This window comes from Elgaria multicarinata, chromosome 3, assembly GCF_023053635.1.
Source record: "Elgaria multicarinata webbii isolate HBS135686 ecotype San Diego chromosome 3, rElgMul1.1.pri, whole genome shotgun sequence".
In the NCBI taxonomy this organism is placed as follows: Eukaryota; Metazoa; Chordata; class Lepidosauria; order Squamata; family Anguidae; genus Elgaria; species Elgaria multicarinata.
In genome coordinates this window covers 14,599,129-14,612,241 of record NC_086173.1, presented here as the reverse complement: position 1 = coordinate 14,612,241, position 13,113 = coordinate 14,599,129, and the positions used below count along the sequence as shown (strand labels likewise).

Sequence of the window (13,113 nt, the reverse complement as noted above, 5' to 3'; positions counted from 1 at the left end):
TGTGTTCCTTTCCCGCAGCACTCTGTTCACCACTCTGCTGCTAAGATCATCTTCTTGGCTCGCCGCTCTGACCATGTAACTCCACTTCTGAAATCTCTTCATTGGCTTCCAATTCACTTCAGAATCCAATATAAACTTCTCCTGTTGACCTACAAAGCTTTTCACTGTCTAGCTCCTTCCTATCTTTCCTCTCTCATCTCACACTATTGCCCCGCTCGTGCTCTTCGCTCCTCTGATGCCATGTTTCTCACCTGCCCAAGGGTCTCTACTTCCCTTGCTCGGCTTCGTCCATTTTCTTCCGCTGCCCCTTACGCCTGGAACGCTCTTCCAGAACATTTGAGAACTACAAGTTCAATCACAGCTTTTAAAGCTCAGCTAAAAACCTTTCTTTTTCCTAAAGCTTTTAAAACTTGATTTTGCTCTGACTTTATACTGTTAGTTTTACCCTACCCTGTGCCTGTTTGGTGCATTCTCTTCCCCTCCTTATTGTTTTATTATGATTTTATTAGAATGTAAACCTATGCGGCAGGGTCTTGCTATTTACTGTTTTACTCTGTACAGCACCATGTACATTGATGGTGCTATATAAATAAATAATAATAATAATAATAATAATAATAATAATAATAATAATAATAGCACATCCATGGCCCCAAACCTCTGCTTAAATGCGGGTGAAGTCACGCTGTGCTGTGAGAGCCGAGAAGCGCCTGGGTGTTGATGGGTCCTCCAGCTGTCGCTGCCATTTCCTGGCCACCGCCTTAATCCCCACGTGGGCGATACAGTAGTGTCAAGGTTCCTGATGATCTGTATATGAAGGAATTCTAACTGGATGCCTGAATAATTGTAGGAATTAAGATTTGACCTGCATGCTAAAAGAACACCCCAGCAGTGGTCAGTGTGAATTCCAGTTCGGCTAGAGAGCTGCGGGAACTAAGAGACTCCTCGGTGAATCTGGAATTCCCCAGTTCAGGTCTTGTCCCTTCCATGAGCTCACTAGGTGGGCTTAAGCAAGCTGCTGTTCCAGGACAGGAGAACCTGTGGCCCTCCAGATGTTGATAGACCAACTCCCATCATTCCCAGCCAGCATGGTCAATAGTCAGGGATGATGGGAGATGTAGTCCAACATGGTCTGGCCTGTTGGGATATTTAAGGGTTGTTTTCCCCGCAAAAGAGCCTTGTGTGGCGCAGAGCGGTAAGCAGCAGTTTCTGCAGCTGAAACTCTCCCCACGGCCTGAGTTCTATCCCAGCGGAAGCTGGTTTCAGGCAGCCGGCTCGGGTCGACTCAGCCTTCCATCCTCCCGAGGTCAGTAAAATGAGTACCCAGTTAGCTGGGGGAAAGGTAATCACGGCCGGGGAAGGCAACAGCAAACCACCCCGCTATAAGGCCTGCCAAGAAAACGTCAGCGAAAGCTGGTGTCCCTCCAAGAGTCAGTGCTTGCACGAGAGGTTCCTTTCCTTTCCTTTCCTCTCAAACAAGTCATGCTGCCTGGGTTCAGAGGACATGACAAGCTGGGCCCGGCAATTAGGCAAATGGCGCCCTCCACATGACACGGCTTAACCAAGCAGTGGTTATGCAAAATGAGCCATTATGGAAGTTAATAGTACTGACCTAATTTATAAGGTTGCTCTATGAGTTACAAGACAATATAAGTGAATCAGCACTTTGAACACTTGCAAGCTCTATACAGATATTAGTATTAATTAGAGACTTTGTCAGAGCTGAGTGTGAATGGCCACATCCTAGTTAGACAGAGGAAAAAGATTTCCTTAATGGCTGAGCTTCGGAGTTTCCTTGATAGTTCTGGAGCTGGCTAGTGGAGTCTCATTTGCTCTCTTAACTGAGGACTCTCCTTGTGGGTGAAGGTGGCACCCTAACCTTGTTCAGTACAAAACATACCATGTTTTCACCTCTTTGGGAGAGCTGTAAAGAAAATGGTCCTCCACGTTTTCCATTGTGGTCATTTTGACCCAGAGAAAAGCTGCTTATGGAGAGCACCTCTGCTAGTTCCTGTAACATCGCTCCAAACAGTTTCACGCCTGTTTTAATCCTTGATCTCTTTGTGCTGGGGGTGGAAGCTATGTGAGGGCTGGATGCAGAAATAATGAACATTCATGTGTCGGTGTTTAAAAAAAATACGGAGATCCCTTTGTGAGTTTTCTTAGAAACTTAGGTCTGACGTCCCACAGTCAAACTGTAAAGCAGCAGTTTCTGCAGCTGAAACTCTCCCTACGGCCTGAGTTCGATCCCAGCGGAAGCTGGTTTCAGGCAGCCGGTTCAGGTCGACTCAGTCTTCCATCGTCCCGCGGTCAGTAAAATGAGTACCCAGCTAGCTGGGGGAAAGGTAATAAAGGCCGGGGAAGGCAACAGCAAACCACCCCGCTATAAGGCCTGCGAAGAAAACGTCATCGAAAGCTGGCGTCCCTCCAAGAGTCAGTAATGACTCAGTGCTTGCACGAGAGGTTCCTTTCCTTTGTGAGTTTTCTTAAAAACTTAGGTGTGACGTCCCACTGGGCAAGTCTGCATGCATGCTAAGCCAACCTGACAGACAGTGGACGCTCTGTGGCTTCCTAAGGTTGTTGACCCCCTCAGTCCTCCTGATGGCTCCCAGCATTTATCCCAGGTGCCTTTGTGGCAAAACTCCGTGTTTTCTTGGTCCGGAGTGTGGAAGGCACTGAGAAGGGAGGAGGGCACCGGCACAAACGAGGTGCAGCAGGGGGGTTCACTGCTCTTGCTGCTGCTCGCTGTCTGTTCCTGACAACCCACAATCAAGTTGCCCTGCTGGGTTCAGCTGTCCACAACAAGCCGCCCTGAAAACAAGTTATGGCTTGGGACCCCAATACCTGACGGAGCGCCTCTCCCAACGTGAATACACCTGGTCACTACGTTCAACATCTAAGGTCCTCCTCCGGGTGCCTACTCCGAGAGAGGCTCGGAGTGTGGCAACGAGGGACAGGGCCTTTTCGGTGGTGGCCCCCAGACTATGGAACGATCTCCCTGACGAGGCTCGCCTGGGCGCCAATGCTGCTATCTTTCCGGCGCCAGGTTAAGACTTTCCTCTTTGCCCAGGCATATAGCGGCACATCTTAATCACCCACATGTTTAGGTTTTTAACGGTTTTTAATGCTTTATGTGTGTATGTTTCTGTGTTTTAAAATTTTAAATTTTGTATACTCGTTTTTATCTTAATTTTAGAATTTCTGTAAACCGCCCAGAGAGCCCTGGGTATGGGAGCGATATATAAGTGCAATAAATAAATAAAGTCACCCTGAACACCCCAACAGCAAGCCATGGGTTCTCAGGGGGGCTTGTTGGTGGAAAAATAAGCCCCCCTGTGGAAATTGTGCCATGGCGGGTTGTCATGTCATGTGAACAAGGTCACTGTGTTAAATAATCCCCCGGCTAAGAGTTTCCTGTCACATTTGCAATCTTCGTGTCGTTTGGGTAGGAAATTTTGCTTATTTTGTATCCAGGAAATTTAACTATCTAATTTATGCTGAACAGCTGAAGAAGATTTATTTATTTATTTCATTTATATACCGCCCCCATAGCCGAAGCTCTCTGGGCAGTTTACAAAAGTGCTGGTATTAACATTCAAATCCCTAAACGGTTTGGGGCCAGGTTATTTGAAGGAACGCCTCCTCCTATATGTGACTGCCCGGACCTTAAGATCATCCTCAGGGGTCCTTCTCCATGAGCCCCTGCCGAAGGAAGTGAGGCAGGTGGCTACTAGGATCAGGGCTTTCTCTGCTGTGGCACCCCGGCTGTGGAACGAGCTCCCCAGAGAGGTTCGCTTGGCACCTGCATTGTTTTCTTTCCGTTGCCAGCTGAAGACCTTTTTATTTTCTCAGTATTTTAACACCTAATTTAACTTAAATTTCATAGAATAGCAGAGTTGGAAGGGGCCTACAAGGCCATCAAGTCCAACCCCCTGTTCAATGCAGGAATCCACCCTAAAACATCTCTGACAGATGGTTGTCCAGCTGCCTCTTGAATGCCTCTAGTGTGGGAGAGCCCACAACCTCCCTAGGTAACTGATTCCACCGTCACACTGCTCTAACAGTCAGGAAGTTTTTCCTGATGTCCAGCCGGAATCTGGCTTCCTTTAACTTGAGCCCGTTTTATTTATTTATTTATTTAAGGATTTTTATGCCACCATTCAGCCAAAAAAGGCTCTCACGGCGGCTTACAAAAGTATTTCTTGACAGTCCCTGCCCACAGGCTTACAATCTAAAAGTTATTCCGTGTCCTGCACTCTGGGAGGATCGAGAAGAGATCCTGGCCCTCCTCTGCGTGACAGCCTTTCAAGTATTTGAAGAGTGCTATCATGTCTCCCCTCAATCTTCTCTTCTCCAGGCTAATTTAAACTTTGCTGTTTTAATCTCATATTTTAACCTACATTATTTTTTGCTGTGTGGTTTTAATCTGGTTGTGCGTTTTATACTGTATTTTGTATTTGTGTTTTAAACTTGTTGGTTGTTTTTATGCTCTTCATGGTTTTAATTTTTGTGAACCGCCCCGAGAGCTTCGGCTTTTGGGCGGTATAAAAATGTAATAAATAAATAAAATAAATAATAAAAGTTTAAAACAATGAACATTAAAAACAAATATACAAAATTTTGAAACCATCTAAAGCGTAAATACAACAATACCCAGAATTAGTTAGAAATTGCTGTGAACCCCACATGTGACGGTGTCGATGTCTTTTAAAAACAAAAGGGATTTGCTCCTGTTTTTGTCGTCTACTTGGGTTGTGCCTTGTCTTTTGTCTGTGACAAGTCCCACTGTGGGTTCTAGTGAGCCAGTTTTGCAAGATTGCAGTGCAGTGTGTGTGTGTGTTTGAGGGAGGGAGAGACTGTCACAAGACCCAGTTGGTTGTTTGGTTGGTTAGATTTATATCCTGCTTTTCACTTGGAAGCACGAAAAAGCTTATCAATATTAAAATCAGCCAGTCCAACACTACCAAAACATCTTTAGTAAAAATCAATATGGCCATTACCCCACCAGCTTTAAGCACAGGGGCCTGACAAAATAAGGATGTTTTAACAACCATCACTCTACAATATCACTTGAGCCCAAGTAACCAAGTTCTGCCTCTGCCATCTCCTGAGCAGATCTGTATAACTGAGTATATAAAGACAACAGTGTGATGCCTTCAGAGAGTATCCTGTGTTTATGAACGCCTTAAAATGCTGGTAGTCACACACTACCAAGATTAGCAGTGTACTCTCGGGCATGCCTGGAAGGAAAGGAACCTCTCGTGCAAGCACTGAGTCATTACTGACTCTTGGAGGGACGCCAGCTTTCGCTGACCTTTTCTTGGCAGGCCTTATAGCAGGGTGGTTTGCCGTTGCCTTCCCTGGCCATGGTTACCTTTCCCCCAGCTAGCTGGGTACTCATTTTACTGACCTCGGGAGGATGGAAGGCTGAGTCGACCCGAGCCGGCTGCCTGAAACCAGCTTCCTCTGGGATCGATCTCAAGCCGTGGGGAGAGTTTCAGCTGCAGAAACTGCTGCTTTACCGCTCTGCGCCACACAGAAGTAAATCCCATTGAGTTTGATCAGACTTCCTCCTAGGTAAGTGAGTGTGGCAGCCTTCCCTGGCCCGGAGCCTGCCAAGTGTGTAGGACTGCAACGGTATAGTAAATGGACATGCTGGCCGGGAATGATGGGAGTTGCAGTCCAACACATCTGGAGGGCAGCTGGCTGGGGAAGGCTGGGATATAGGGCTATAGCCTAAGAGGGATCTGAGGAGGGGGTGTTGGCCTGTGACTTAAAGAACAGATGGAAACCTCTCCGCCCAGAGCAAGGGCTTCCTCCTGGCTGTGCTTCCCTTTGGAGTGCTTTAATCAAGGAGGTGCTGGCAAGTCCACCCAAGACTCGAGTGTCTGGATTGCACTGGATTGAAATGACCTGCCACAAATGGAGGGGCCTTCTCCCTGCTGCTGCTGCTGCTGCCTTCTTAGGTGCCCTGAGCTGGTGCCACCTCGAGCCTTATCCCTGCTGCCTTCTTAGGTGTGAAGATGCCCTTCGGAAGAATAAGACCCTGATTGGACCAGACCAGCGGGAGTTCCTCCGAGAGCTGGAGAGGAACTACCAGCGCCTGAAGGAAGCTCTGCACCCACTTCTCAACCGCAAGATCCCTCAGCTCTACACCCCTGTGGCCCCCCATTCTGCACACAGGTGAGGCCAGGTGCACACCGGGGACTCGTGGCCTGAATGAAGGGGTTGAACCACGACGAGAGACTCAGATCCAAGGTGCTTTCAGGCCAAATAGGCTGCGTTACCAATGGCAACCAGCTCTCTTAGGCCGCTGTCTTCCTGGTTGCCTTGATCTCCATCTTTTCCCCTTGGGCAAAGATCTTTCTCAGAAGCCCAGAAAGGGCCAGAGGGCATCTCTGTGGACAAGGCACAAGTGCCTTCTCCCCAAGCCCAATGAATGCTACTCTCCTTGAGCGGCTCTCCAGTAAAAGACATTCCTGTTGGATTGTGCCCAGAGGTCTGCATAGAGCACAACACGTGCTGCTTGCATTTTGGTTTTCGTGGGCTGTGAATCCCTCCCCTCTCAGGGATCTCCAGTTGTGGAGTTGGGAGGCACCAGAAGGCCATCCAGTCCTAGAGCAGAGCAGGACCATCTGCTCCCCAGCACAGGGAAAGGGGAAACCCATTCAGTGCCTCCCCCCTGCCCCAATCCTAGACGCAGATTCTGACGTCTCTCCATTACTATCTCACCGCCCTTCTTACGCCCTGTGCCTCCGGCAGCATTAAAAATCCCTTTTACGAGGGTGGCTGCAGCAGGCTTTACAGGCGGAGTCTTTATCTGTTCGATAGGTCTTAGATTTCATCTGTTACATCTATACGTTTGCCACTCTCCCTATTAGCATAGAATAAATTCCCATTTTAAAACTTGCGAGGGCCAAAAGGTGACACACAAATGTCTTAAATAAATAAATAATACTTCTGTTGTACTTTTTTCCTCCCCCAGAAACTCCTTCAACAGATTGAGTCTGCGGAAGATTGAAGCCTAGAGAGAGGGTAGCCCCACTAAAATGGACCACCTGAACTGTGGGAACCAGTTGCAGGGATGAGCTATTGACCTTCCCGTCCCCTGCGGTTTCAGCCCCACGGAGGGATGTGCGGCTTTGCCCCTGCCTGAAAGATCACGCTGAGGCTTCAGAGCCCCTTGCTGCCGTGTCGTTCCAGGCTCTCTCCAGGACGTGGAGCCAGTCTGTCGCTCCAACAGGGAGAAGAATATCTGTGGGTGATGGCACTGGGAATGACCTGGCTCCCACGTTTTCCCCAGACAAGGGCTGTGCTCCATCCTCAGGAAGCTTCTCAATGTACAGCCTTCCGGATCTGTCACTCCATCTGAGACCTTCTGCAGAACTTCTTCCCTGCTGAACTGAAGATTTGCTTTGTGCACATGGGCCTTGGAGCAGCTAGATCTGAAATCTTGGTTGTGGCTGTACTTGGAGGCTCGCCCACTGTGGATTCTGTGTAGTCTTCTCTCTGACAGCTGGGGTCAGCCAGAGAACTTGGTCTGCCCCCTTTTCTCTTGCTCTGTGTTCAACTCCCCCTTTTGGCTACCAGCTATTTGGAGCCGCCGGCTATTCCTGAGTCAACAAGAATGGCTGGCCCAAGTTCTAGATATCACTCCTGTCTCAGGGAAGAAGGCAGTGGTCGGTCTCTGGGAGTCAGAGGATTGAAACCTAGGACACCTGGGTTCTATCCCTTGCCTTGGGAGGTGAACAGGTCCTTCTGATAAGAACTTGATCTGCCTACCCAGAGCTTGGGCTGAAACCCAGGAGTTCTGAGTCATGCTTCCTCTGCTCCTCACTCCACTCCCTCCCCAGGGGATCCTGGCTGCCAGCTTTATGTAGCCAGTCATCAAGTGATGGCCTCCTGCAGCTGCCTTCTGGAATCCTCAACGTCGGCATTTGCAACATGGACCAAAGACCCTTTTCTATTCCACAGGCCTCGTGCTAAACCCTTCCCACGGCAGGGCTGTTATTCACACACACTCAATCACAGCAGTGCCTTCTAAAGCAGGGTGGGTTTCTGTTCACCTGCCTTTGTCTAATTGCCGAGGGAGGTGGTGGTGGGGGGACTGTGTGTGCATTTGTCTCTTACAAAGATGGGTAAGGATGGGTGTCCCTTCCCTCCTCTTAATGCCTCTCCCCCATCTCTCCAAGCAAGCGGTGGGAGGAAAATTCTCTCTGCAAGCTAGAGTTGAATCTAGGCTTTGCTACACTGCAAGAGTGAGAGCATTCATGCTCACTCTTGAGTGAGTCCTGGGGGAGGTCCTGTCTATGGAGGCAGGGTACAGGATTTTAGGAGAAATGGGAGCATCCCGTTTCCTGCATTAGGAATGATTTGAGGATGGAGGACAACTCTAAATGACTAGGGTGGAGGCAGGTTGGTTCTACCAGGGAGAGTAAATCCAGGTTTACCTGAAAATGATAGGGAGTGTTTCATCAAAACTACCCCAGACTCTGTGTCTGTCTGGGCTCCCTTGATTTGGGCTTTGTTTGTCGTTACCCAGTTTATCACTTCCTGCTAAAATTAACTGAACTAAAGCAGATGGAGGTGTGTGAAACTTGGTTCCAGATTCACCCTTTTTAGTGTACAGGCACTGAGGGGGGGGGCATTTTGACAGGGGAGCCTCCTACCGTTTCTCTCCCCCCCCCCTTCCCTTTGCATCACCACACAAAGGCCTTTAAACTGACGGTTTCTGCTCTTTCTAACAGTAGAAGGCAAAAGGGCTCAATCGCTTGCCTATAGCCAAAGCTACAACTGCTTGGATCCAAAATGTGACCCCTGTTTTCTCTGGATCATAGTTTCCACTTTTCCTGCTTGTGCCAGACCAGATATTCGTGATGTGTTGAATGCCACCTTTGTGCCATGGCCAGGTCTATGGTGGGCAGATGAGCCTTGATTTCTGTCTTACTCTTCAATGGCAGGGGTTGTAAAGATATTATTTATAACGCGGTGTTAAGAAAAACATGCAAAGATACTGATTTTGTTCTTTTTATTTAGTAGTACAGAGGTCTTGATTCGTTTGCGCTTGGGGCACGTAGGGTGCTCATGCCATAAACTGACATACAAGTACTAATGGTGAATCCTGAGAACCTCCGTTTCCAGTTTTGAACAGATCAAGTTTCTGGTCCTTATTGCTAGGAACAAAAGTTTGAGAATGTGGGGCAGATTTTGCTTAACACTTATAGGGTGCACTTGGGGAAGTGCTATTGTTGTCCCCCCAAATCCCTGTTCCTTCTCGGTCCTGGCATAGTTGTTTTTCTTCCCCCCCAAACAACCACAATTCCTCCATCCCCTAGCATTTATTTATTTATTCGTTTGTTACATTTCCATACCACCTAACAGCTAAAGATCTCTGGGCAGTTCACAAAAGTTAAAAACATAAAATATAGCAACATGATAAAACATAAAACTTTAAAACGACCGTATAAAACCAAAATAAAACCCAGCACTAGTGTAAAGCGTTGACAAAACTGAGCGGCTCTAAGAACGCTTCCAAGCATTTAACGAATGCAAACTCTGAGCTTCAGCTGCCCGGTTTTCCCCATGTGCAGATTGTGGCTTTACTTCTGTGGCAGCGTTTCGGCCCTCTCTGCGCTGGTATTTCAGACTCATTAGGGCTGGATGCTCAGGTTGGCCAGATCCCTGGTGTGCCCCTAAACAGAAGCAGAGACCAATGGGCAGGAGGAGCCCTTTGATGCGAGAGGGGAGAAGGAATTCTAGGGAGGAGGAGGCGATGGTGGTCGTGAAGCAGTATGAAAAGCAGGGGAGGGCCTCCTGCTATGCAGAGCTTTCTTTGCCACCTTGGCAAGCCTGTCTCTGATGTTCAGGAGCAAAAAGAAGGGAACCTGGCAGGTGGAACGGCAGAGTTTGAGGCCCAGGGTGGAAGAGCCAACCTGCAGGCAAAGGCATCCCTGCATCTGCCACGGGCAAGATAGAAGTGCAGGTGTGTGTTCAGTAGAGCCCAATTCTCTGCAGAGGGGTGGGTTGCTGCTGTAACTGAGCCTGGGCCATAGAATGTGGGCAGGGGTGGGTAGGATGGGAGAAACACTGAGACTCCTGAATATGGGGGGCGGGGAGACACTCTCTGCTGAGTAGATCTAGTGAAAGAAAGTGTGATGGGGGGCTTTGGACATCAAGTGCCACAGGAGGCCAGGGTTGGGTTTCCTGGTGTGTCCCGCAGTAACCCACACAGAGTAGAAATGGGGGAAGCATTCATTGCTGAAGCTCTCATGTGCACCTCATTATGCACTGTGGACTCTAATCTCACCAGGCCGGTGTAGCTGTCACACTTCAATAGAAAGACCCCCATCCCCAGTGGGCAATTGGCACACTCAAGATTAAGGATGTCCGAAGTTTGTTCTGACTGTATCCGATTTCTGTATCAGGTTTCAAGCTTTTCCTTTTCGCACAAACAGTTCTGCTTATTTCCCCAAATGTATGCACCAATTCTGCACATTTTAGAACTGTATTCATTTTCTCCCATTGATTAAATCATGTTTGTGCATGTTTTTCGAAAGTATGCATTTTATGCATGTTTTTCAAACATGAATTTTAATTTTGGGGTGTGTGGGGGGGGTTTTCTACAAATTGCATTGGACACTTGGGAATATACAGACTTTGGCTGGACATTGCATTTGAGTCTGTTTAGGAGTGCAAACCGGGTACATTCTTGCCGAAAACGGACTAAAACGAATTTCTCCTACATCTCTGCTGAAAACGTTTCTCTTCATTTAAAAACAAACTCAGGTTGACTATCATGTGCTAGAAATGGGGCAGGGGAGAGCTAGTAAGAGCGCCTCTCCTTCTGCAATTGTGATGGAGGGAAACGAGGAGAATTGCAAACCCTCCGAAAGGGGACTCGTAACTATCTGGAATGTGGACAGGAAATACTTTAAGGCTATGTGTATTATAACTACCTCCAAGTCCCAGTAGAGATTGTGGGGAGGGGTGATCCTTACCAGTCTTGGTGTGATTGTGAAGGCATGCTTTCAAGACTGGGGAAGGGACCCTGGGTGATACAGGAGTTCATCTGTATTGCTGGCCCAGAACACTTAACAGGAACCCCGTGACTTTGAGATGTTTACAGCAAAGGCAGAAAATAGCGTCTTGTGCTTGTCTGATTATCTTAGCAGAAATAAAACAGAACAGTGAAGGAAGGGATCTGCTGGAGCAGCTCAGAATAGAAAAGTTGTTTCAGTTCACACCCAACCTGTCTTAGAATTATGCCCAAATTAAACACACACACACACACCACTGCAGAAACACTAGCAGTAATGACTAGCTACTATGGTGAGAACACAGTAAGGACCCCTGGCCCCTTGGGCAGAAATGTGTACCTATGGTGATGAGCGAGAATAGGAGTTAGCACTAAAAGTATTAACTTGCCCTTAAGAGAAGTAATTATCTTTATGGGGAAAAAGCTACAAAGGGCGGAGGAGGATTATTGATCCCTTTTTGATTAGATTACCCCTACCTGTGAATTTTTTATTCAATAGTGCATCAGCAGAATTGGGCATGTTTTCCCAAGGTACCATTCTCCGCCCAGGGAATGATGGCAGAAAGCCAAGCAGAGGGGGAAAGAAAGGAATATTGCCACACCCCTAAACTGAACTTCGTCCTCCAGGTAAAGAAGTGTAGAAAGTGTGCTTCTGTATCACCCTTGCACATTTTCAATCATTTTTTCAATAAAGAGTTTAGGCACTCTTGCAAAATTGTTTAAACTTTTTTTTTTTTTTTAAAGAGTAGACGGAAAAGTTTTAGTGGTAATTAAAATGGGGGACTGGAGGTGGAAGGCACTGGAAGTTGTTTATACCTGCAGAGGTGGTTCCATTCTTTCTCCAAAAGTTGGTTTTTCTGTAGCCTGAAAGCCCCATCACAACTAGGTCGAAACGCTGGCTCCTGTCCCTTCTCTGTCGTCGTCGCTTCCTGAAAGCACGAAGTAATTAGGCCCATTCAGTCCGGTAGGAGAGAGCAGCAACCGGAGTTTTTTTTTGGGGGGGGGGGTTGCGGCGCAATGAAGGCCAGAAGGGGCAGAAGACACGAAAGAGGCAGACGACGTCATGTGAGCAATCATGAGTGCCCAGTAACAAGTGTGCAGTAAAACGCTCATCGGATCAAGCTTTGAATGAAGGCAGAAGACAGGGAAAAACACAAGGATTTGATGGCACATCCAGATCAGGATTTTATTGTCCCATCACTCTGCTTCCTTCACAGAACGTTACAGGGGTCCAGACATCCTCTTCCACCATAAACCACCTGTGTTTTCCCACCGTGCTTTACTGGTTGCTTGCTCACTACTGTCTACACCAGTGGTGGGGAGCCTGCAGCTCTCCCAATGTTGTTGGACCACTACCCATTGTCCCCTACCATTGGCCATGCTGGCTGGGGCTGATGGAAATTGGAGTCCAAAAACATTGTGGGGGGCACATATTCCCCATTCCTCACTGGTTTTTCAGGGTTTCAGGCAGAATCCTTTCCCACTCCTGCCTGGCAATGCCAGGGATTACACCCTGAATCCTGTGCTCTGGCACCACGGATCGTCCTGTTAAGGTTCACCTCTCTTCTCTCTGCTGGCATGGGCTTATTCGTGGTGCAGATGCCTCCTAAAAAGCCAGTGAACAATGCGTGGCCATTACAGGGTAAATTACGTAGTGTGGAGGCATCCACTGTTTCTCGTTTACTAATTAAGTGACTGATTTTGTTCAGCAAAGGCAAGTAAGTAAGTGGATCATGTGGAAGTACAGGAAGGAGGAGGGAAGTGACAAGGAGTAAGTCACTGGAGGGTCTCGGGCATGAAGACTTAACCTGAGAGGACGTCCACAGAGGGAACAAAAGCCACCACTGAGTAAAGGCAGAGCAGAGATGGGCAGGAAGGTAGCAAGAAGGTATAAGAGCTAACGGGCAGGGTGTGGCAAGGTGGTCAAGAACCGTAAAGGTAAGCAAGAGAAGGTTTGCGTTGGATGTGAAAGGGAATTTGGAGGAGAGACTTGACTCCAAAGTGGAGAGGGCACTTGAGGGTAGAGGAGGGGACAGCAAGGCAGAGCCGGAGTCCAGAAGGGAAGGGGGCAGAGAGGG

The 13,113-nt window shown here is 48.0% G+C and overlaps 1 protein-coding gene across 1 annotated transcript in view; it reads left to right on the top strand.

Annotated features, from left to right (window-relative positions):
* The window catches only part of LOC134394156 (dedicator of cytokinesis protein 7-like), a 169,718-nt gene extending 159,183 nt beyond the window's left edge, over positions 1-10,535 (top strand). Inside the window, exons 49-50 of the mRNA XM_063119359.1 lie at positions 6,016-6,183; positions 6,986-10,535. Of these exons, the coding sequence (XP_062975429.1) occupies positions 6,016-6,183; positions 6,986-7,028 (211 nt within the window). The 3' untranslated portion in view covers positions 7,029-10,535. The remainder of the gene's footprint in view (positions 1-6,015; positions 6,184-6,985) is intronic.
* The last annotated feature ends 2,578 nt before the right edge of the window (positions 10,536-13,113 follow it).